Genomic DNA, 25,970 nt, shown 5'->3' with positions numbered 1-25,970 from the left:
GTGGGTCAGTTAGTCTGTTACCTTTTATTAGTGTTATACTGATCGGAGCACAATTGCTCACAAGGAAGAGTTTGATAAGCATGATGCAAAAAAACACCCTAAAGTCATTTTCAGTCGCGTAAAATGATCATGACATTCCGATTGATTTTTTTTTTTAGGTTAAAGAAAAATATGAAAATAGAGTTGACAGTACATTTAGGCACACTATTAACACATACTGTACACATATATGCACAATTTCATTATCATAGATTCATAAATACTGGGGTTAAAAAAAAAAAGACAAGCCTTCCGATATGAAGAGATGTGCAGAAAGTTAAAAGTGACACCTCCTCCACCGTGGGAACAAAAGATTCACCTCCTAGTTATAGGCTCCAGTTCATGTCATTTTACTCAGCCAATCAGAGTCCACCAGGGCTGCTCAGTGCAAGCAAATCAAAGCAGACGACGGGGGTCCATCCAATGGCTGCAGCAGGATGGGGCTCCGTCTGGCCAATGGGAGAACTGGCCCTCCCACAGTTTGCTACGGTAAGTGCTCATTCGCAGTGATTTGATTGGTCACAGGACATGGCTCTCCTGTGAGCCAATAGACAAGAGAGGGGGGGGGTCTGTTCACACTCAACAGAACAGGCTTAATGCATAAAACACCACTTATGAGTTAAAAATAAGCAGTTTGTAGTTTGAGGCCCAATGAGCTAAACATCGGGCTGCGACAAGGAAAACGCCCTACCACTGTCCAATCCATACCCACAATACAGATGCTGCACGAGTGGACGAGGGATAAGTGTAAAATACCCCCCCACACACACACCACAACAAAAAAAATCAGACTTATAAAACAAGTCTGTAAAATAAACTTTGTACTTTTACAACAACGGAATGTAGAGTTGTTGGAACAAGAAGACATTCCTGGGGAAACTTCTCGTGTTTTCTACTATTAAAATGATATGATTGACTTTTTCAGTATACAATGATTCAAAATGCACATGCATTAAAGTAACAAATATTGCACAAAATTAAAGAAATTTTCTCTGAATAAAAGTGAATAGGGATATATTTCCATATATCTATATTGATTTCCTTTGTAAAGTTCAGTCGAGTGAAGGAGAGCTACCTCTAGCGTGCGTCTCTTGGTCAGTTTATAGTACGTTTAAGGCTGGTTAACTAGCTCACACTGGCACAGTTTCTGACTGAAGAGGGTTGCATCTTCAAAACACACACACACATTCACACATAATTCTACATGAACCAAATGCACTACACCAGAGGGTACATTCTTTGTTAGTGCACTTTGACAGCTACAGCTGAGCCTCCCACAACTGTAACACACTTCATGTGTCCTCACAGCCTCACCTTTGAGGTCGTTAAAGGTCAACTTTGCATTATCTCTCCTCACATGATTAGGATATGAAGCACAGTAATGTTCAGAGTGTTCCTACATCAAACCAGTGCACACACAGGTGTGTGTGCATGAGCTTTGGTCGTCTCAGGTCGTGAAAGTAGCTTTAAAGGGGAGGTGGATCTAGAAACAAAAAACTCATCCTGTCTCTAGAGGCATTGAAGCTGGAAAAAAATGCAGACAATAAAAATCGAAATGGTCTCTTTCGTCACATTTTTTGAAAACAGCGCCTTTTTCAACCCAGTGCTATTGACATATTTGGTTGCTATGAAAAATGGTTTGCAAGTGTGCAGCTTTTGCAGATAAAATGTTTACAGCAAGAGGGTAAGTGTGACCACAGCTGAGAGGCCGGGTCACTGAGATGGTGCGGCGTGTCGGGGCCAAGAGACAGAAGCGGGGAGGTAAGGCAAGGTGTGGGTCTATGCTAACTACTCCTGCATTTAAAAAAGAATACAGTGAGGTCCGCTCTCTGGAGTCTGGACCGGGAGAAAGCAGCATTGACTGGCCCGTGATAAAGCTAAACACAACTAAAAAAGTTTTTTAAAAAAAAAGGAGGGGGAAAATATCTAAACTAAGACAAAAGACTGCCATGTCCAGTCTTGGTGCAAATTACAGTAATTTGTGTGTGTGTGTGTGTGTGTGTGTGTGTGTGTGTCACAGGGTGAGAGGAGGGCAGAGTGTGTGTTGTTCTTCCTTCAGTTCTGTGACCACAGAAACACTCAGATGGATGAAGTGTTTTCACTGAAAAGAGTGTGTGAGGGAAGTAGAAGGGCAGAAATCACACACATACCTCAACGTTCACATCCACCCCCCCTCACTCTCACTCTCACTCTCAAGTCTGTGTGTGTGTAGTCGGCCCGTGCCCCGTCGCCTCCGTCCTCTCCTGTCACCTCTTGAGGGAGGAAGATTTGAGTTTCTGACTATATTTGTGGATGCGTGGCGAGCGGGAGTGCAGCTTGACAAAGAGCTCGGGGAATTTGTACTGGGGGAACATCGTCTCCAAGAAGCCCTCCAGGAAAACGTAGACTAGCCGGCGGTTCATGGGCTGGTACTGAAACATGTCGAAGACGCGGAGGATGCCCTTCCTCGTGGTGTCTGCTCCGATGATGTGTTTCAGCTCGTCTGAGGGAGAGAGATAAAGGGGTCAGGAGGGTGAACAAGGAGGCATGGTGGAAGGAAGCTTTTACATGGGGGTTGATTTTAGCATCAAGCAAACAGAGGTGAAGTACTTGGGTTGACCAGAGGAGGACTTAGGTTAATTAATTGCCCCTTTAATGTCGCTTTAGTGCATGAATTACGCATGGAACAATTAATAACAGGGACATGAAAGTCAAGGAACACACATTGACCAAAACAGATGATAGGTATTATAGAGACAATAATGCTTCCCAACTGTAAAGAATGACAAGCTTTCAGTACATCCTCTTCCTGTTCTGTAAGGCTCAGATCCAACCCAGTAGATTTATACTTGTTGTCCAGCAGTATGTTCTCAGTTGTACAAGAGACCGGGCGAGTAGTGAACTTGATGAACAGTCCGTAATGGGGCTACATGATGAATAAATTAAGTGTGTGTGTTTCACCTGGCATGATGCCCAGCAGACTAGTCTTGGCAGCTATTCGTGTCCTCTGGCGGATGTTTTTCTCCCGGCGGGGCAGCGTCTCAGCCAAAATGCCGTTGGGCCAGTAAGAGTCCCTATTGGTAGAAAGATCAACTCAGGGTTATCGATAATTCTTCTGACAAATCAGATAATTAAAAAAAAGTGGATAATTTACCTGAACTTCTTGACGTAGTCTGCAACCTGCTCCGGTGAGGTCATGTAGTCCACATGATCCACAATTTTTCTACAGAGACCAAGAAAAAGGATGATTCACGATGTGTGACACCTTTAACCTCCCTCTATTGTTACAAGACTTGTTTGTCTGAAGATCTGGACATGTGTGTACTTGTGTTCAGTCAAGGTGTGTGCAAACATCCTGTGATCTGTGAACTCAAATCCTATGATGCGGTTTGCTCAGGCGGAACTGGTTCTGCGATAAACATGCTGACTGTGCATCTTTGGTCATGAGATGTTTGTGTGAAATACTGCACTTTGGTTTAAATGTATAACAAACCATTACTCTAAGAGTGTCATTTTAGTTTATAGACATCATTTGGTTGCAACAAAAGATCAAACATATGTAAATAAAAAAATGATAACAAGTGTGTAGTTTATGTGCCTATATTTGTATGAAGTTATTTCAGTCTGCATTGTGTATTCTGTGCCTCTGACCTGTTGATGGTGTCGCCATATGTGGCTCTGATGAGCTGCTGCAGCAGGTTCTTTATGTTCCTGCGCAGCCACTGGTTTTTCTCCTTAAGGTCAAACACCTCGTCCATCAGTAGCAGCATTACTCTCAGCGGTATGTTATCATCCACCTGTATATTTCAACATATGAATGGGAATCCAAAGAAATAAAATCTCAAGAAAGTGAAAGAAATAAACCAAACATGAAGAAGACATGGCCATTGTCCAACTCACATTGTCATCGAGCTGAGCAGAAACTCGACAGTGTTCGGGGTCGATGTCAGTCTTAGGGAGGAGTGGAGGCACCTGGGGAAAAAAAGATTGTTAGATAAATGAATATAAAAAAATGTGACGAAAACACAAATCTGGTTCAAGGACTGGATTTATGACGACTTGTACCCTATAACACTTTTAATCCCTTTAAGCAATAGTGCCAACCCTTTTAAACGGATAAATCAATGAAGATAGAACTGATATTTTACTGTTTTGATTAAGTAAGAGAACTTGCTCTACAGTTTGTGATGGTGTTACCTTGAGTATGGACTGTTTAATGTCCTGCCCGAGTCTCTCTGACATGCGGCCCATGTTATCAGTGACCTTATTCATGCCCTCCGCCAGACTGTCCGGCAGAGACTTGACTGCGTTGGACACGTTTCTCATGGAGCTCCTCAGAGGATTTACAAATGTGTCCACCTGAAAAGCGAATACAAACATACTTTAGAACAGTGTTTCTCAAACTTTTTCATACCAAGGACCACCAATAAAAAAACACTCGCGGACCACCTAACTCCACAAATATCCAAAATCACATCGTTTTTCTAGAACAGATTACAAATCGCCTGAAAATTGTACCAACAAGTGGCAACATGTGTGATGAAGGTGTTGCGCTGGGCTATATCATACCATCGAAAGTGAAACTTAAGCTCGCTCCATTGCGGAGATATTCTCGCGAGAGTGCGTAAAACTTTAATTTATTAATTTATTTAAAATGTGAAATTGTAGCAATATACTCACGGACCACTAGGGGGCGCTCACAGACCACCAGTGGTCCGCGGACCACACTTTGAGAAGCACTGCTTTAGAACAAACACTCACATAATGTATGTTTTCAAAATTAAATAGGATGAGTATGCACCAAAACATCTGAACTACATACTTTATACATGTGATACATTTGATAGTAAATAAATGACACTAAAACACATTCTTTGTTTGATCAAAATGTAGTGACCTTGCGTGCAAACTCTCCCTTGCCCTTGCTGTAGGCTTTGTTCTCGAGGAAGTCATAGACATAAGCAATCAGAGTCGGACAGGCCTTCACCATCTCTGGGTTCATCAGCAACTGGAACACACACACAAAAAATTTATTGATGTACACACTTACAAAAATAAAGGTGTTCAATACAGTGTAGCCATATAAGACTGTTACCTGCAGGTAAGAATTGAGGTCTTTTTTTCTCTTCTCCAAGAAGTCTCTGTCCATGTTGTTGAAGGTCTTCTTCCCTGGCAGCTTGAGAATCGACGCCAGGTTCTCAAACTAAAACAGAATATATGAAACTCTTAGGAGACAGTCAAGTTCATGAGATTCTGCTCCATGTTAACTTCCTTTGGGATATGAGAAAGAAAACCCTTGATAGACACACACCTGTTCAGTGACCCTCATGTGGAAGTCGTGGAAGTCGGAGTAGCGGCGATAAGTCTTCCAGCAGTCATCACTGCCGTCATGGCTGCGTCTGACCACCGTGATGGCGTACAGCGCGTAGGTCTTACCGTGGTCGTTGCACACCCCTGCAGCACCCCAGAAGCCGGGGAGACAAGCGTCAGCTACCCAGCCCGGCAATACATCCACAATGGCAATGGAAGATGAGGGGGTAGATGGAAGAAAAACAGGAAGAAGATGGGGAGGAAAGGAAAGTGTGTGCAGGTGTAAAGTGTGGAGAGGGAGGAAGAGAGGGCAAAGGAAAGAATGCAAAGCAGACGGTTTGGATAAAATAGAGGAAAATGTGGCAGAAATATCAGGAAAGGTAAGGGAGGAAGGAAAAAGGAAAAACAGAAAAAAAAGTGATAAAATGGAAGAGATAAAGAAAACTAGAACAGTATGAATCAGAAAAGCAGACATGATGAAAAGGGCTTGGAAGTGAAAAGTTGAAAGAAAAGAATGTGCAGGGAGGGGCCAACATAGGGGGGCTCACAGATATCTGATGTACACAACAATTTAACACATTTCCAATATCCATATCACACATCAAGTGGAAGTTAAGTGTGTGTGTGTGTGTGTGTGTGTGTGTGTGTACCTGTGTCAGAGATGAAGGCATGTAGGTGCAAAGTGTCATCATGGCAGGAGTTGGACAAATCGTCCAAAGACTGAAATCACAAGAAACATGGAATCATTTGACTGCACAGTTTGCTCTCAATAACCCAATACAATGCTTCTTTAATGTGGGGGACGTGTTTCCACCATAGATCAAACTTATCTAAGATTTGACCTATTGGTTTGTGGACTCCAGTTTGGCGTTTTGGAAGTTGCCATCCAGAAATGACACAAGATACAAAGTACAACCAATCAATGAATAAGACATTTTTAGATGACCAACATGTTACATTGAACGTTCAGGAACTGAAAACACACTGTAAAGAGTTTTTTATAAATTGTACAATGAAAACATGGATGGCACCCAGACTGGACAACACCGGACCTATAAATCACAAGATAGTCACGCTTTGGGATCTATCCTGAAAAATAAACGGACGGTAATAAATTAGCTGGACGTTTTTTTGCAATTAGTGGAGTAAACCCTGCTGGATATTAGAGTGGATGTTAAAAGGCACTATCGCATTGGTTTCAGTTTTCAGACCCAGAGCTAGCTGCTTGATCTCAACATCAGAATAATTCAGAGTCGTAGAACAGGGTATGAAGAAGTCTTACTAGGTTTATGCTTCCTGTAGGAGAGCCATTGAAGGATTCTCCATCCCCGTCATCAGACCCCCGGTAGCTCGGCTCTTTCAACATGTCCAGCTCGGCTAGCATGCGGACGTAGAGAGGACTCTGCTTGAAGGAGGGGTAGTAGCGCTCATCTCGTAGCATCATGTCATACACCTGGAGGTGAAAAACAGGGGCAGAAATATAAGTCATTTTTTGTCTGACATGGAAAGCTATGAAATAAGAAAAAAATCACTGTAGAAAATATTTAGTACACTTTTCTGAATGTCATCAAATATCTCTGGTGTGGGGTCGTCTTTCTGGAGCTTCTCCCCTAGTTTGATAACGGACGCTTCATCCACCTGCACCCGGGGCGACGCCTTTAGGAACAAAAAAGTAAAGATACATTTGAAAAGAGTCTCATTAAAATGACTTGACAGGAAACACTGACGTCCTAACAGGCCTCCCACCTTGTCCGAGAGGTATTGTTCGTAGACGCCCAGTGCAGCGGCCTTCAGCAGCCCCTTGGTGTTGCTGGGCTGCTTCTTGCCATCTTTCTGCCAGTTCTGCATAGCCTCCAGCTGCTGCTGCGCCGTCACCCTGTAGCCCTCCACAGTGAGCCAGAAGAACAGCTCTGCCTGGGCCCCCGCCGCCTGCATGTAGTCTGGAACACACACGAGAGCTGGTCCAAATGGTGTCGACAGCACTTTGGTTACACATTCATGCATAGTTAGTGGGCAAGGGCCTTTCACAAATAGTATTTCTGTCTGCTTGCGGTGTCTGGTGATCTTGTAACTAAAGATCAATCTGCTGTCACACTGAGGCAACGCTTTGGATATAGGTCAGAATATAAAGGTTGTGATACGCTGCCTATTTATACACCCAGATCTTCCTTTTATTTACTTTGGTTACAGCTTTTGATTTTGTTGATCTTTATTTAAAAATACAACGTTTTTCATATTTAACATTTCAAATCACAGAAACAGCTGTAACATTTAACTCTTTTTCAAACTAGATCTGACACAACTTGGCTTGACTCCTAGTTTGCTCACACAAATACACTCACATGCGCACACACGTGCACTCTATCGTGAACTGATCCGTAAAGTAGTGTGACCTTTTCTTTTAAGTCTCTGACAGGTCATGTGGGCTGAATAAAGGAGCGTGACAATGAAACAGGTTGGGGTTATATATTCTAGAGGACTGGAATACATTATGGATTATAAAGATGATTAACAGAAATGTTCAGGATTAAGGTCTGGGGATGACTACAGTGACATTTGGCATCAGTGGTTAATGTGATGATGCATTTCCAGACTTACATTACATGTCACTTGTTAGACGCTTTTATCCAAAGCGACTTACATACATTCAGTACGGTGGGCAATCCCCACAGGAGCAATTTGGGGTGAAGTGTTTTGCCCAGGGAGACAACGACATGCTGACTGCAGTGGGACTTGAACTTGCTACCCCCTGATTCGAAATTCAGCGCACTATCTACTGAGCCACAATCTCCCACTCACCCATGAAGAACTGCAGGGCTATATTGTGGATGAGGATGTGATCCAGAGGGATGACACACAGCTTGCCAAAGTTGGCTGCCAGCTTCAGGGCATCCACCTCCTACACGGAACATGATAAAGTTAAGTGTGATATAAAAAGCAGAAATGATGAAACTATATTCTTAGTCTAGCCGACTCCAACAGACTTTGATCGATTCAGGTGGGACTCGCAGACAATGTTTTACCAGCACACTAACAATAAGTGATGTATGTTTTTACTGGATTACTGGATGTTTTTACTAGCACTATATGCTGCAGTTTCTCACCTTGCCAGAGTGTAGTCTCTGGATCCGAGTCTCACACACCTTCTTCACAAACAGAAGACTGTTGATCTGGTTCTTGATCACATTGATGTCTGAAGGACGGAGAAACAAACAGGGAGGAGAAAGAGCAATAGTTCATATAAAAAAGTGAAAACAAGGCATGTCTCCTAAAATGAACAGCCAATGTTGCCCAAAATCTAAATTGTATTCCTTTAATTGCATGTAATATTATCTGTCAAACCAAACCAGTGCATTTAAGGGCCAAATCTAATGCTGGATTTTAAAGAAAATATTTTTGCTGAAATGAAAAAAAGAAATCCATCAATGATTTTGAGCTAATCCAAAAACATTTTTCAGCCCTAAAGCAACACACTTATTAAGCCATGCTTTATGTTTGTGTCTTTTTACACACATAGCAAATTACTTTCATGTACTTGTGTGTCTGTATATCAGCAGAAAAACACAGTGCCTACCATCTCCGGCGGTGTCCAGGGAGCGGAGGTACTGCAGCTCCTCCAGCACCTTGTCCTTCACCGCCTCCAGCTCAGAGGGCTTGTCTGTCAGCTTCAGGATGTTCATGAAGGCTTCATAATTACAGCTGGAGTCCCGTATCTGTTCAAAATCACATCCATTCACATGACCATTAAATAAGTCTGTTTTCAATTTGCTTTCTGGAGTTTTTCTTGGATATTTTTTTGTAGTGTTTACACACAAAGTGAAAGTTCAAATAACAGCTGAGCGCCAACTCTCACCATCCAGATGACAAACTGATTGATGTAGTCTGGGTCGCTAAGCTGGTTGATCAGAGGGAGTAGAACACCACGGGCCAGCACCTCCTAAAAACAAACATCACAGAGTATTTTCAGGTTCACTCTTTTACATTTACACTACAAACGTGCCGTGACCGCATAGTATATTCAGCAGCCTGTTGTTGGAAAACAATACTCATCGCTGGCTGCAGGCCAAAGTGGCAGCATTTGGCCTGCAGCGCGATCATGATTCATTAACAATCCAGGTTTTGTGACATATTGTGTGGCTGAATATGTGATTTTGCGCCTCATATTTGCTCCTCGGATCATTGAAGTCATGTGTAATTCGATCCTGTGACAGACTGTGTAAGTGAGAGTGAGAACTAGTGTTTGTTTGTGTGCGCTCACCCTAAGGAAGTATCTCATGTTCTTGTTGTGGAAATCTCCAGGAGGTAGTAACAGATACAGAAGCAACTCACACAAGTCCCTAAGAAAACCTGACACACACACACACACACACACACACACACACACACACACACACACACACACACACACACACACACACACACACACACACACACACACACACACACACACACACACACACACACACACACACACACACACACACACACACACACACACACACACACACACACACACACACACACACACACACACACACACACACACACACACCAGAGTATGTTCAGTTTTTAAGAGTTACTGCATCAAACAGTACATATATATGAAGAATTTGTCATGACAGTGTGAACCTTAAGGGTAGACACGCTACAAAAGTGTGTTAACCTTCTTCATCTTTGTGTGAAGTGCACACCACGTCTCGACAAATCTTCCTTTCCATCTCCACCTCGGCCTCAAAGAAGGAGTCCACCAGCTCCTCCGTTATGTCCCCTGTTCACACATCACTCTGTCATTTTCATTATCCAACATGTGAATTATCCTTATCGGATTTAACCCAAACCTTATGGGAGAATTATTCTGCAGCACGATTATAATCAAATCGTATTGTGTCGAATCTCCACACTCAGACTGTTAATCATTGTTAAAAACAAGCTGAACAAACAGCCTAAATGTACCCAAAGAAAGTGTGTGAGTGTGTGTGCTTACTTTGCTTGTCCTCTCTGTCTGCGAGGCGGTCCTGGGCTTTTCTGAAGACACGTAAATGGGTGGCAAAGTCGTCCACCAGGCGAGTAGTGAAGTAAGGCTGCCAGTCCACCTCTTTGGACCTTGGCACATGAATGATACATTTGATTTATCAAGAGCTTTTACAGGTGCTCAAAGACACTTTACAAAGATTTTAAAACACAACAACATCTAGGACACCATATTCATCTCATAAATACACAGGGATAATGTAGAAAAAACTATAAAATATTTGTTTTGTATAAAATTATATATACATTATAAAACTGTATCCATTTCTTACCGTGTAGAGAACTGGACGAGGGCATTCTGCAGTGTCTGTCTGATCTCCAGTAGGAAGGACTCATCCTCGCTCAGAGTGTAGTACCAGTACTGGATATAATCTCTCAGAGCAAACTGGATCACCTTATAGAAAAGAGAAGCAAATAAATGCATCAAAGACACCCCAATGACCTGGTTCAAGGGGCTGGACAGTAAGCCAAGGGAGTTAGCAGGGTTAATAATAAGGGGTTCCTTTAGCTACAGGCAAATTAGACTTATTAAGATGTTTTAATAACATACAATAAAACTCTATTAGTGTTTTTAGTTCTTTCATCCTAATTGGAAATTGTAGAGGCATTCTGTACATTATGTAAGACTTCTGAAACACTAATTTAAGACATCCTTAATGAAATGGTGCACAAGATTTGAGTGTGAGATGGGTAAAGTACAAATATTCATGGTCAGTGCATAACTAAAACCCAGAGGACAGATTACTGGGATATTAGCTCATTACACTTGGGTAAATCAACTAGTTAGTTGTACTGTACTGGATACAGTAGAGCTAGAGCAGCAAGTCCTCAAAAAAGGCTTTAGTTTTTGAGATACCCCTACCCGAGGTAGAACAAATGACAACAATGATTTTTCTTATCTTTAGGGTCTCCCATTAATGAACTTGATTGTTGTCAAACTTTATTTTGGGGGAAAAAATGTTTTTTTGGTTGTTCTTTAGAACTACCCCAATCCCTGAAAAAGAGCCAAATTAGACCGGGCCGAATATGGGAAAGGTGAAAAAAAAGCCCATAACTTGAGAATGACAACTTTTTTCCTCTTCAGATTTGCTGAGGTATGAACCAGGTGGCTGTCCTACATCACCAAATAGTCAGACAATTATTTATCTAAAAAAATACTGAATTATAGTCCTGTAAGCTTAGCTTTAGTTTAGACGGAAATTGTAATTGTTGGTGATAGGAACATAGGACTCAATCACTTTTCTCTCATTTATCAGAAAAACAGAAATCCCTAAAGAATATACCATTACTGAATTGTCTAGGGTGCTATTGAACACTAACCAGTAGTTGTATGGAAATATCTGGTACAGTTCTATTGCAAATGAGATTTCTTTAGACATAGGCCTCATCTCTAGTGTGCATGCAGGCCATGGAATGAGAGAGAGATATGTCCCCATCAACATCATATGTGAGAAAATTGGAAAATTGGAAAATTCATAACTGTCTACCAGCATGTCGTGCACTCACTGGCTGTGGCACAACAAGTAGTTTGTACAGAATAGGAAAGACAATCAGCATCAGCAGGTCATTTGTGACCCTGACCAGAGCTGTTTCAATGCCGTGGGCGGAACGGAAACCGGACTGGAATTTCTCAAAGAGGCTGTTTAGTTGGAGATGGTCCTGAAGCTGGGCGGGAACTACAATGATGTCTACCAGCATGTCATGCACTCACTGGCTGTGGCACAACAAGTACTTTGTACAGAATAGGAAAGACAACAGCATTCACCAAACTCAAGACCCATCTCAGCGAGCTCAAAGATCTGGCCCATTTTGGACTCTCTGCCAGCTTCGAAGAGTCTTTGCCAGTCGCGAGAGAATTGGCGCTTCTGCTATATGGAAAAAAGGAAATTGGACTGATGTGCACAAACTTGGATGAACTGAGGTTCATAATTGCATCAACAACAGATGCAGCCTCAGAAAATCTGCCGCCAACAGAGGATGCATTTCAACAACAGGTACAAAGAGCAATGTTTCAGACAGCGATATGGTGTCACAGCCCGAACCCAAACCCTTGTTAGGAGTCCTGTAGGCAAGGGGTGGATTGTCAGAGATGGGGCCATTCAACCAGGGGACACATTGACAGAATGTCAAAATGTTTCCCCTAACGTTTCTGAGGAACCTGACATTTAACATTATATTCTAGTATCTATATACTTGACCTCTCACTGAATTATTTGATGAATTGTATACTGTATTTTGAATTAAGGTTCCAGTTTCAATACAACCTGTACTACTTACACCTATGTTTTAGAGGCTTGCAATCTAGAACTAATACACTTTATTGTATTGGGTTACTCTTATTCTGACTATTTGGTGAAGTAGTTCAGCCACCTGGTATTTCCCTCTCCAAATATATTGACCATCAGAGTGAGCATTCTTAACTTATAGGTTATTATGCCACTTATCCCCCATTCGGAATTTGACTGTATCAGAGAAGAGGTCTATGTCTAAAGAAATCTCATTTGCAATAGAATTGTACCAGATATTTCCATACAACTACTGGTTAGTGTTCAATAGCACCCTAGACAATTCAGTAATGATTTTTTATTTAATTAAATTTAAGTAATTTTTTAGGGATTTCTGTTTTTCTGATAAATGAGAGAAAAGTGATTGAGTCCTATATATGACAAAAGATTGTGCCATATTTCAGAGAGCAGGGCACGGGTTTAAATGATGTCACATTCAGCAGTGTTGAAGATCTCAAGGTTCACATGTTGCAGAAATGATTAGTGTGCATTCCCAGGGAGGAAGGGAGAACAGAAGCAGCACAGTGGAGCAGTCAGTGTCATCTGACCATCACAAACTGCTGTGTCTGCACTTAACTCTGCCGGCCACGCTGCTTTACGCAGGACTGCATGCTACAAGCTGCTTTTCTACTGGAAGTTTTGTAACCAAAGGGCAGGGTGTAAAGAAATACTGTGACCAACGGACAAAAGCCACTGAGCTCATCTTCCCTTTCTGCAGCACTGATGCTCAGCCTTACCATCATTCAGAGGATTTATTTAGAATTATTTTAGGCTCAAAGATTCAATTACCAACATACTAGAGGGAAAATAATACGGTCAACAGTGTTTTACTTTAGCCACATGAGGAGGGAGGTTGTATGACCCTTGAAAAAATGTGTGCTACAAGAAGACAAAACAAATCAATATAAATACAAATGTAAGTCCTTTTGATGGTGAAGATTTCAGAGGTCAAATTAACAAACATAAAACAATCTATCTTGGAAGAACCTGTAATAAGTGACCAATCTCTCAACCTCATACAAATATAAAAGCCGAACTTACAATAGTAAAATATTAAGTCCAGAAAGAGAACATGTGCTAGAAAAACATGTTGTCAGTACCCTTTATAGCAGGGTGGTCAAACTCAATTTCATCGCGGGCCACATCGGCATTATGGTTGCACTCAAAGGGCCGGCTGTAACTTTAAGACTATATAAAAATACATATATAAATATTTAATATATAAAATAATGTATTATATTACATGATTGCCTCTGCATTGGATTATTATCGGATAGGGTAATAACTTCATAATTATCTACGTCTGAAAGCAGAAGTCTAGAGCAAATAATGGCAAGTCTCTTCAGTGAGAATGTCACAAAATGATTTAAAAAGAAAAGCCAAATTCTGCAAAAACAAAAAAAAGAAGTGACATTTTGAAATAAAAAGTAACTTTAAAAAAAAAATGTAATTCTGAGAACAAATGCATATTTTGAAGAAATGTCACATTTTGAGAAAAAAGTCAAATTTGAGATGCATTGTGGGACATGTAGTTCACGGGGAACGTGCTTCTGTAAAGTAGCATGTAACCGTATAATAAACATATTATATTCTTTGCAAGCTCTTGTGGGGCTAATTATAGTGTAATAAAGCTATACATTTTCTTAGTAGCTTTTGTTGGCAAATGCTTCTTTGTTTTAGCTTGACAAAAAGCAGGTACATCCAGCAGACAGATATCCTACTCAAGACAACTCTAATGACACGAAACACAAGTAAGCAACTTCCTGTGCAGGGGAGACACTGAGGCTTCAGGGCTAAGGGTATGCATTGTTTGATAGGCATGAGCTGGACCAGCCGATGTGTCAGATGGTGAATAAAGGGGGCCAGTGTCCAAAAGTCTGGAGTGTTTGTCGTCCTGCTATCTTCTGTTGGCTTTTCTCATTATTTATTGTCACATTAACATTGGTGTAATTATTTGTATGGCCAATGTGTTTCAACAAAACTGAAAATAATTCTTTAAGGATTTACTGCAGGACTTTTGTAGTGGACTGTTTTAGCTTGAGATAGGGGTCATTGTCAAGTGGCGATTAAATGTATATAATAAATGAGTGTTGGTTGAGCTGTTGAAACTATACAAAGGGCACTTCATATTTAAACATGACACACAAACACACCTGCTGTAGTGGTTCATCTATAAAACTGGAGCCAGTCAGTCTCCTGTCTATTTTTATAGGCTTCATCTCCAACTTCATCTCATCCAATGTCTGAAGGAAACAAACAAAGAGACACAATCAATAAAAAAGCTTCTTTCATGAACTTCATGGTGACTGGCAAACAGACTTCATCAACAAAGGAACTTCATTTACATATAATCAATATATGTAGGCAAGGCCGCAATGTGTGTGTGCTTAAGCGTGCCCTTACCTTTAGTATACCAATTTGTGTGGGGGCCAAGTAGGAGTGCTCGCACTTTTCCAGGTGTTTCTCTGAGTTGATCTTTCCATAGAGCAGAGTGACCGCAAAGCCCCTGGAAACAGAAGTGAGAATTAGAGAAAAGCGATCTATGGTGGAGAGAGAGAGAGAGAGAGAGAGAGAGAGAGAGAGAGAGAGAGAGAGAGAGAGAGAGAGAGAGCATGCTTATAGACATGCTGGACGGTTTAGTGGTTTCCTGCTTACCCTACAATGAAGCAGAAGACATAAAAAGCCAGGTAGAATATGGCAAAGGGTCCAAAGGTGACGAGGAACAGCACGACTCCAAGACCCCCCCATCCCCAGATGGACAGACTGGCCTGAAAGACACACAGAAGGAAATACACAAGCTGAATACTCCATGTACTTTATATTATACTTACAACTGTCTTGAGAAAACAGACTCCCTCGGTAAAGCCTGATCAAGCCTTTCACATCTTCAAATGATAACAGACTGAATGACAAATATTTTAATATGAAGACTAAGACTACACCCTAAATATAGTTTCAATGATATAATTCCCCACATAAATACATCTTCAATGTGAATCAATAGCTTTCCCATACAGACTAAAACAGATGCACTTTATTGCACTTTTAATGACTCAGAGAAAAACACTTTTCTATACTTCAGATGTTGGCACAGGAAACGATTATTTAAAAAGATACACACGTTGGTGAATCGTAAGTGAGTGTCAAGCATAGGCTGTGTGTGTGTGTGTACATAGTAGTGTGTCACATCCTATGGTTTTCCTGTTATTGTCAGTTCAGGAAACCAAGCTCTCTTTTCCAGCTAGCAACTCTGTGTCCAAGTTACTCTGGTATCTACATGTGTGCTGTCCCATATTGTGTCTATGTTAAAGATACAACCATTGCAATTTAAAAAACACCAGATTCTACATTTAATTCCCACATTTTAAAGTCTGTATGGGCCTGAACAATCCAGTATGAGTCAGGCTACACAGTGTGTGTGTGTGTGTGTGTGTGTGTGTGTGTGTGTGTGTGTGTGTGTGTGTGTGTGTGTGTGTGTGTGTGTGTGTGTGTGTGTGTGTGTGTGTGTGTGTGTGTGTGTGTGTGTGTGTGTGTGCATGGTGTTATGTGAAGGATAAGCCTGTCAAAGAGCTGCATCAAGTGCAAGCAGGACAAATGAAACCAGGCCATGCTAAGGTTAGCAAAGTACTATAACCAACAGTGTCATGAGTTAATGTAAAAAATACAGTTATCTACACAATAGTGGTTCCATGTGAAAAGCTCTGACATGGTCACACACTGTATGAAGCTCACACTCTGACCATGGAGTCATCAGATAGACTCGCTGACAGACACCCTGATGATCAGCCGTGATGATCTTCGGCTGCCCTACATTCACACTGGAGTTCCTTAGATAAGCGGCTCCACTGATGGAGCCCGAGAGGGACAGTCAGAGCGTCCTCAGGACACTGAGACATTGTTCTCTGAGCCACAGCCAGCGAGGGACAATCAGATGACACACATGCTGCCAACTGGGCCAGCTAGTTTATGATGTAGAGCGTGATGCACACAGGTAGGCTCCTGACAATCAACGCACTTACAAATGACTTTAGTTAACCAGGCTAAGGCAAATGAAATTGTATTATCAGGCTTATTACAAATACTTAGAGTAATGTTTCATAGCCCAAATGCTGAGAGTATGGCATTGGGTTGGATGAACATGGTAGAGGTATGACATTTCTTCATATGAGGGTGCATCATGTTTAAACGATCAGCCATAAAAGTATTTCACCTATAAAAGGAGGCCTAATGGATTTCCAACGTCTCAAAAAAACAATCATATTTAATACAAAAATAACTTTACAAAAAGCCCATTCACAACGAAATACCACTTGCTAAGTCTATTTAATTCATACAGTATACAGATTTATAACCCCTGTCACTACTAGTTGTTTCACTATCTTTGCTGTCACTGGGTGTTTCTCAATGTCGAGTAAAGTTGCTCCAGAGCCACTACTTCAAGCATACTACGTCATCGAGTGCCGCCGAAGTACTGTTCCAATGTCCAGCACACTTGGAATTCTACCGAGCCCGGCGTACTTCGTAGCGAGAAATTTCGAGGCTGCACATGTGTAGACTCCGGTCTTAAAATCCCCACAATGCTTTGCGCACGGACCAATTTCCCCAAATCTGTGGTGGAAAATGTAAGGCGGGGCCTGTCATGTGACGCACACCTGCACACTTGCTCGCCTGTTCCACTCTTCATTTTCTGAATGCCAGGGAGTATTCTTGCCTCGCTTCTGAAGCAAGTGACTCGGAAGACATGTGCTACCAAGCAGGCGTACTCGACATTGAGAAACACCCAGTGTGTACATCTCTATTCAAAATGGCCACTATTGTTGGCGGTGCTTCAGGTTGTTTCTAGAGCTTTATTCTGTAGGTTACACTGACACAGGATCTCAGTCTCATCAGGCTTTATAGAGCTGGTACCATTTATTTAAAAACGGAATTGACTGGTTCCAGGTCAGATCTTGCAGATTAGCCTGTGACAACCCTGGTCAACACCCCAGCTGATTACACACTGGATATATTACAACATGATGCTGATGGCTGTCCGTGATAAACCTTCGACCCTGACATATTACTCAATGCAAACCAAAGGAATAATATACAGGCTGTCAGCGTGTGCCATGTGGGCTGAGACAAGACAGCACAACTGGTTTTACACATGCCTGTCAATATTATAAGTAGAACAACAGTCTCTCTGAACATGCCTTAGTTGAAATGTATGATGCACAGCAGACAGTCAACTCACTCATGAACCTGGTTATGGGGTAAATCAGGTTAGGGCAGGAAATGTTTGATCATTTATCTCCATGTGCTACAATTACTCTCCAATCCTATATTACATTTGACTGCTCATTAATCAGTTATTATTAGGGATGCTCCGATCGATCGGTCACCGATCGATATCGGCCGATACTTACTCTTTACCGATCGATCAGTGCCCTCTAAACATGCCGATCGCGAGAGCCGATCGCATGACGTAAAATACATGACACTTTTCTCTGTGTGCGGCAAAACAAGCTCGCCAAAATGGCTTCACCGGTCTGGCATTATTTTAAGGTGAAAAAGACAGTAAAATAGCGGAATGCAACGTGTGTGTGAAGCAGAAATCCTGCAGCTCCGCCCGCCGGACCGGTAAGCGGAGCGAAACACACAAGAGTTAGACCTAACACACTTAGCTATTTTATCTACCTCTGGAACTAGCTAAACTAGTTATAAATATATTTATTCTTCACTGTCGGGTCACTCATTACTGGATCAGTGAGCTGCATGAGATACTGACTGGCTGTCAGGAGAGGGAGAGAGGGGGAGAGAGAGAGGGAGAGAGGAAAAGAGAGCGCTTCCGCTCATTTCTCCCGTGTTATTCTCCAAAGTGAATGTTAACTTGAATAATGTACATCATTTGAATGTAATAATTAAGTTGATTGTTGTTTGTGAAAGCTCCAGTGAATGAGCCCCATTAACTGAGTTTAAACATCACTTTAAATGGAAGATTTAAAGTGATGTTTAAATCTTCCATTTAGGCCCCGCCCACTCGATCGGATCGGCCGATACTGATTCCAGCGATCGGCCCCGAAATTGGCGATCGGAGCATCCCTAGTTATTATCCTTACCGTCTGCCCAATCCTCGACTCAGGCTGAGATCTTATAATTGTTTTAGTTATGCAAGACATTTTAAAGTCTTTCTTCTTTGTCGAACAACTGGGACTGACGGCATAGTAAGGGAGGTGACTGTAGAAACTAGCATATTCTTTTCAATTTGAGTCCTAAAAATGTAGTATTTTGGATAAAAGGAAGCACATCTAAGGTTTGATTTGATCGCTCTTTGATGTTTTTACAGCTTTCACTATCTGATGCACTTGCACTCTAACAACCATGTTTAATATAAAGTGAATATATGACAAAGTTAAATTCTTAGAGCGAAGATTAATATGTGTTAAAGATTCTTACAATCCAATACCCATATTAAGAGAACTGGGATTCTTCTGTACATGCTATTAAAGAAGCAAGGTTAAAACAAGAACCTGATTTAAACGGAGTGCATTGAAGTCATGTAAACCCGCTGATGTATGGGTTGCAGAATGTGTCCAAACTGGCTCGACTACCCCCTCTTTCACAAGTCATAACTGTCTGGGACAAAGTCACTAATAGCAGGGTAAGGACTCTGGGAACAGAACAGGGCTGCCCAAACAAGAGGCCTATTGTTACAGTTGGTGTAAGAAGTTCAAAGAAACACCTACTCTCATCTCAGTTCATACCCTGAAACAAATCTTAAATGAACTTCAGTGTCCTTAAACACCTCTAAGTATAACTCAGCCACAATGTTGTCACAATTGCCAAGAATAACTAAGTAACATTTTTCATCTAAACCACAATGAACAGCTTGACCTGCAGTAACACACCCACTCTGTTTAACTTTCACCCACACAGAATTCAGAGAGAAGGAAGTTGCTCCTTTGTTGGTTCAGAGGCTTCCAGCAGCCCACTGCAGTCATCACTGATATGTTTATTACCTAAAGGCCTCGCTAACAAGTGATTGTATTCTACACAAAGTAAAACTCTCAAAATGGTGGTTAGACCGGAAACAGCAACTACTCATTTCAGTGGAAAGGGGGTATTTAACCTCTCTAGAGAATAGCCGCGTTCACACCGGTGTACTTTTCCCCTTTAGTTCCGTTAGTACCCCTTATGTTGCGTTCACACCAAAAAGAGTACTTAGTGCCGGGAACTTTTACCCTCATTTTTAGTGCCTGCTAGAGAGGTGGTACTATCCTGGTGGGAAAAAGTGCCCCAGTTCTGATTGGCTGGGCGAATTGCAAACCACGCCCCATAAAACTCTGAAAAGTTTTGTGAAGCCGCCATTGTATTTGTGGCATTAGCATTATTAGCATTAGCCCCGCGCACCAACGGAGAGAGAATAACTTATGGCAACAAAAAAAAAACATGGGGGCGGTGGAGATGAGGAGGTGTCGGCATTCTGGCGCTTTACTCGGAAGGCTCGGAAGCCTGTCCCCAACTCCGGGGACTTCCGACCGGGGACTTCGGATGGCAGTATACGCCGTGAAGTTGTTTGCAGCCTGCCAGTAAACCCAAAGCAGAAGAAGACGAAGTGACGTCAGCGGCTCATTGGCGTAATCTTCCCTCAGGGAAAAGTACTCCGGTGTGAACGCGATTGGTACTTAGTGCCCTGGGGTAATAAGTGCCGGGGCCCCAAGTACTGCAAAGTACGCGGTGTGAACGCGGCTATTGGTAAGAAAGACCCAACAGCATACTGCCAGAAACATCATTGACAGAATGCGTTATGTAAAAAAATATTGGAATTCCTTTAAGGATGATTCAGTGGACGTCGGCCGGATTGCGCAAACAAGCAAAAGCAATGTTTTTCAAGTGTTTTTTGTAAATGAAAATACACCAAAAAGGTTGGAGAAGCTTCAATGCTTCTACGAGGTTACATAAGAGCAGTCCTGTATCAGTTCAAGTTTGTACAAACCTCTTTTGTTTAAACAGTATTATCAGGAAAAGTACTATTTTCCTTTTTGTTCAATGTTACAGAAATGTGTTTCTCGTATATCCCACAATGAAGCCATTCCCTGATAAACTATTTGACGTCAATGGTGTGAGCGAGTAGCAGTGAATGTGGAGGCTATCAGTGCGGCTGGTGAAGCTGAGCTTTGTACACGAGAGACGATAACCGACACTCTTGAGTCATTACAGCTTACACATGGTTTATAACATGAACCATCTGCTCCAGTGATTAACACCCAAGCCCATCGGGAATGCACACATCTAAACATCCAGGCAATTCCTTACGCAACCCCGCGCTGAATAGACACACGTAAGAGTGAGTAGAACAAACAGGGACACATGCAGATAGAATCAAATGTGGTTGTGTCTTTTCTGTGGTTCAAATCTGACCGTCCAACCAATGATGAGATTAAAAAATATATATTTGAGTTAATAATAGCCAAGGGTCAGCTATAGATATTCCCTCTTAACGTACCGTAATAACTACACTAAAATAACTTAAGAAATGTGTTTTCCATGTTAAATGTTTCATGCGTTTCATCTTCCAGTTTCTCTCTGCTCCCTCAAGCACACATGTTCAATTACTCGTAGCTAACTTCAACAGAGAATAATCTCAATGTTTAAAAGCCCTGCTGTGTCCTTGACTCTAGGCACATTCAGACATGCACACAGAGACTCTTATCAGTGTCTTGGAGATTATCTTTTCCCAGATTTCCTGGCACAACTTAAAAAACACATCCACACACAACTGCACTGTTCATACACGTACTATGGAGGAAAAACTGCACTGTTCATACACAGACGCGTACTATGGAGGAAAAACTGCTCAAAGGCAAAAATATTGCTATTTTTCTGATCTATGTTCAAAGCCATAAGCGCTTAGCTACAAACCTTAAGTGTGGGTGAGTGAGGTTAACTCATTAAAGCTCTCCTGTGGGAGATCCATGGTTAATGCCTCAGAGTCAGAGGGGGAGAAAGCGAGCAGGGCGGACTGATCATGTTGGTCTAATCCACCAAGACCACCGTAGCAAAAAGATCTACAATAAGCTTTAGGATTATATATCAAGAATATACAGAGTTTATTCGGCGAGATCAAGAAAAGTGTCTATTTTTGTCATTCGTTTAAGATTTGAGAACGGAAATTGTCAAGATAATAAGAAGATGTAAACAAATCATCCACACTTTTTGAATGTAGCAGAGTCATGTGTTAGGGTTGACTTTTTGTGGCAGGCCGATATTTATGTTCAAACTGATGAAGATATAGCATGTAAGGCAGTAATATGTTATCCAACAGTAACAAACGTAATATAAATGTAACTTAAACATGTGCCCTGGTATGTTGTTTTGTCCACAACCAGGTATGCCAACATCTCACCAGCATGTCAAACCTTATCTGTCATCTAAAAGGTGTTCAGCCATAGGTGGACAAATCACTGAGAGCCAACACTAAAAAGCAGCACAGAGCAGTAGAGCAGATACGGGAGAGTTCTAGCTGCAGGGCAATAGAAAACCTGTGCTGTGCAATCCACCACTAACAAGCCTTTGGTCATTATCTGAACAAATTAACATAAAAGGTGGAGCAGCAGGTTCAGCAGGAGAGCTAACAGGGCCACTTTTCCCACTCCTCAACAACCTCATAATGAACACAGCATGTAAAGATACCACCTGGGATATTTATTTAGCAGGGACAATGCGCATCAATGAACACTTAAAACAATTAAATGTGTCAAGCGTAAATATGCCAGATTTAACTTTGAGCTAATTTCCATCCGCAGTTAATACACACATAAATATATATATATATATATATGGATAAACAGTTCTTATTTTGCGTAGAGAAGCTGGTGTTTGACCAGGGGTGTTTCCCCTCCCACAGAATGAAGTACTGGTTAAAGTGTAACAAGTGAACTATGTGTATATGTACATACTGAGCACTAACAGCCATTTATAGTTAAGGTGATAAAGCCAACAGCGGTGATAAAATGTCAGATCAACACCTTGAGTAAACTATGATGGGCAACTTGCACTGTAATGCATGTGGAATGATCTGATCACTGCACAAGGAAGTACAGCACTTAGATGCTTTGCTCTTTGTGGTGGTCCTTAAAGATACTTAATGTTGGCTTGATTTATCACCCAGCTGGAGTACATATATCCCACAAACAACAAACCTGGGGGCCAAAACAAGGTACCTATTACCACAACCTCCATAGATATAGGACTGAACACTCTCCTTATTCCTGTCCAATTCTGTATGGCCAGCTCCCTTGAGATGTAGTTAAAAACAGCTAACTGGCCCTCGTGAGGATGAAATCAGCCACATTACCACTACGTTACATAATCCCAGTGCTCTCTTTTTTGCCTTTAGTAGCTTCTCTAGAAGTTTCTGTAGGTTTGTGTTGCTCACCCAGGATTCAAACCAACTAGTACGAATCTCTAGGCCAGTAGCATCCCACCAGCTGAAACACACAAACGCCAGAGGCACACCTGGGAAATGAATGGCGGACTCTGTAGAAGTACACGTTTGCATCAGCTTGTGCTGCCCTAATTTGTTGTTTTGTATAAGTTAGCAGTTTCAAATAAATTGATACATACAAGGGATACAAATAATAAAGCAAAGTCTAATTACAACTTGTGACAGAAGTCTAACTGTGAGGCCAAACTGCATTGTAAGTCTCAGCATTACCTAAAAACTCACTGGATATATCTGGATACAAATCACAGGTCTGGATGGGGCGTAATTCTTGAAAGGTGTCCGATTGTCTGGCAGGGCAGCTGCTTGTGTTTACTGAAGGAAGGAGGGAGAGGTGGACTAGATGAAATGTAGGCTTGATGTGAGAGTGTGCTGGCCTTAATGTCTACCAAGCTTTGATTAAGACGCCTTAAAGAGATCAAGCCAGGGGTGAAAGCTCTGACATAACTTTGTGTGACTGTGGATGAACTCACACTGCACTCACATCCCCTTACAACAAGCTAACTCAGTGTAACAAGGTGGTAATCAAGGTATGCGGTTACACCCTGTTTAAAGAATGAATCATAGTCAGAAAAAAGAAAAGAATGTCAAGGCTAATGTCTGTCTACAGGTAAAAATGACCTTACGATCAAAAGAACTACAAATACAAAAGCAGCATTTGCGTTACAACTTATATGCAACATTTAAAATGCCAACTGTAATCTGAAATGTCACTAAAGGTCAAACCAAGGAGGTAACGTCAGAAGGTAGTAGAATAAACTGAATTAGGTGACTTTTAATAAGTTCAAAGGTAAGACGTCTGATAGTCTACATTGTTTGTTTGTAGCCTTAATTTAACCAGGTGAAAATCCCATTGAGATCAACGATCTCTTTTTCAAGGGAGACCTGCAGCACATTGGTTACACATAAAAACAACAGAAAATAAAAAGGACATCAATACAACATAATTACAGGGGTATACAACCTATTCACAATGACAGATATCTAATAACATTTCATCTATCCGAGCTTTAAAATTATGCAAGGGAACCAAAATGCTCAGTTTCAATTTGTTGTGCATAGTGTTCCAAGCTAGAGGAGCAGCACACATAAAAGCTTTAATACTTAAAAAAGTCCTAGCACTTGGCACATGTAATAAAAACACATCCTGGGATTTCAGGCAATAGTTACTTGCCACTCTCTGTGAGATCAAAGAGCATATATAAATTGGTATTTTACATATTCTGTAATATCTCTGAACTCACTTTACATTTAAAAACAATAACAACAAAATACACTACAAAGCTAATGTTAAGCCAACCCTCATCACAGGATTTTCCAATACGAGATTAATGATTGGATGGGAGCAAGATTTTTGCAAAGGATTACTAAACTAAAGTTTAACACCTGACTGTACAAACAACTGGACTCTCTGTCAGACATACAGAACAGTGCTAAAGCCTTATTACCAGAGCTAAACCTGTACTTAAACTGCTGGAGATGTGCCTGGATGTGGTCATCCCTCAGCTCAGGTGTGGCGGACACTGTTGTCTGTCTTTAGAGCAGATGCCATGGTCAGTGACATATCCATCAAAAACCAGGAAACCAGTGTGCATTGAGAAACGGCATCATGTCAGAAGTGCAGCAAAACTACACTGTCATCAGCACATACACAAAAAAAGGCTTCATCAGGCACAGGCGTAATCTCCATAATCACTGTCCAGCAACAATGGACTGAAGATACCCTATTAATATTTTAGGAGAAGCTTGTGTTAGGACAGTAGTTTGTGTTCGATTAAAGCAGGGAGCTTTCTGACTGACAGATTGGCAACTAAAAGCCACTGGAAACATCTCAATTGGACAGCAGTGCATTCATTTGCTCACACTTTCCCTACAGTAAAAGTAAAATAAGAAAGAAATGCACACTTGTCATTACGGTAATAGATGTAATCTAATCCTAGAGAAAACAGTTTTGTAAGCAGTGTCAACAACTCGGCTTTTATTCAACCTTTAGTAAAGTAATTACAACTAGCTGCAGCTTTACCAGCTCTGATATACATTCATGCATCAATATTTATAATCAAAACATATAATATATTATTTTTAAATGGGCTTAACAGCATAATGAGTATTTTTATGTTTGGACTTTAGATATATTTTGATGCTAATACGTGTGTACTTTAACTTGAGTAAGAAATGGAATGCAGGACTTTAACTTGTATCATAGTATTCCAGGTAGTTCTATTTTTACTTCTGAGTACTTGTCGCACCTCTGCAAATAAGTACCTTTCTCTAACCTCTAATATAAGGTTTTTATCCATCTATATTTCCAACAGCTACCGCTCAGCTCACCTGTGTTTGTTGTGTTGTAGAAATTCGTTGTTGAGGGACGTTACTCATAATTTACTATGGACATTGCCTGTCTTGAGCTAATTCCAGCACGGTGTTGAAAGTGAGGGTATCCTGAGCTCATCGTATTAACTTAGCTTTAACAGTGTAATCCACGGGCTGCCTGCCACTTATAGCAGACAACCTTTCCTGAGAGCACAGCAGCTGTGTGTGAGCCGTCCTCTCCCTGTCAGCCTGTGTGTTTACCTTAGGGGCTAATGCTGATAGCTGCTAAATGCTAACTAGCCATGTCTATCACAGGAAAACTAAACACCACGCGTCTGTTTCTGACTTACCTCTGCAAACATCGTCTAAAAGGCTGTGCGTGCGGTGGCTCTGGCTAACCCCACCACATTGTAACATGCACAGAGGGAGGGAGGTTATAGTCGCGGTTAAAAACGGTCGTATTTCCAATCTCCGTACTCTCTTCGGAGCGTCGCCATGTTTGCAAGGTTTACGTCTCGGGTGCCGAGTTT

General features: G+C 41.4%; 1 protein-coding gene across 3 annotated transcripts; it reads right to left on the bottom strand.

Annotated features, from left to right (window-relative positions):
- Window positions 1-25,970, bottom strand: snx13 (sorting nexin 13). Of its 3 annotated transcripts, none has more exons than XM_034094275.2 (25): window positions 25,791-25,970; window positions 15,300-15,412; window positions 15,048-15,150; window positions 14,798-14,887; window positions 10,632-10,753; window positions 10,313-10,431; window positions 9,992-10,096; window positions 9,587-9,675; window positions 9,182-9,265; window positions 8,903-9,041; window positions 8,433-8,521; window positions 8,128-8,227; window positions 7,075-7,268; window positions 6,880-6,984; window positions 6,611-6,781; window positions 5,979-6,048; window positions 5,330-5,508; window positions 5,114-5,221; window positions 4,916-5,026; window positions 4,216-4,377; window positions 3,919-3,990; window positions 3,670-3,815; window positions 3,173-3,241; window positions 2,980-3,092; window positions 1-2,521 (listed from the first exon to the last, which is right to left on the bottom strand). In XM_034094275.2, the coding sequence occupies exons 1-25, from the start codon at window positions 25,800-25,802 to the stop codon at window positions 2,286-2,288; spliced, it is 2,901 nt and encodes a 966-aa protein (XP_033950166.1). In that variant the 5' UTR covers window positions 25,803-25,970; the 3' UTR covers window positions 1-2,285. The 3 variants fall into 3 exon arrangements, with proteins under 3 accessions (XP_033950166.1, XP_033950164.1, XP_033950165.1); XM_034094273.2 differs by lacking the exon at window positions 25,791-25,970 and adding an exon at window positions 25,459-25,780; XM_034094274.2 differs by lacking the exon at window positions 25,791-25,970 and adding an exon at window positions 25,459-25,779 and having other exon boundaries at window positions 5,330-5,472.

This window comes from Pseudochaenichthys georgianus, chromosome 11, assembly GCF_902827115.2.
Source record: "Pseudochaenichthys georgianus chromosome 11, fPseGeo1.2, whole genome shotgun sequence".
NCBI lineage: Eukaryota > Metazoa > Chordata > Actinopteri > Perciformes > Channichthyidae > Pseudochaenichthys > Pseudochaenichthys georgianus.
Note: the sequence above shows the minus strand (reverse complement) of the source record. Positions and strands in the feature narration are given on the sequence as shown.

What these genes read in the sequence shown, in the direction of transcription:
- snx13 (XM_034094273.2), bottom strand. Translation starts at nt 25,506, where the DNA reads ATGAGTAACGTCCCTCAACAACGAATTTCTACAACACAACAAACACAG. An exon ending in CCTGGACACCGCCGGAGATG is followed by an intron (nt 8,522 to 8,902) that starts GTAGGCACTGTG and finishes TCCGTCCTTCAG; the next exon opens with ACATCAATGTGATCAAGAAC. An exon ending in AGAGACTACACTCTGGCAAG is followed by an intron (nt 8,228 to 8,432) that starts GTGAGAAACTGC and finishes TGTTCCGTGTAG; the next exon opens with GAGGTGGATGCCCTGAAGCT.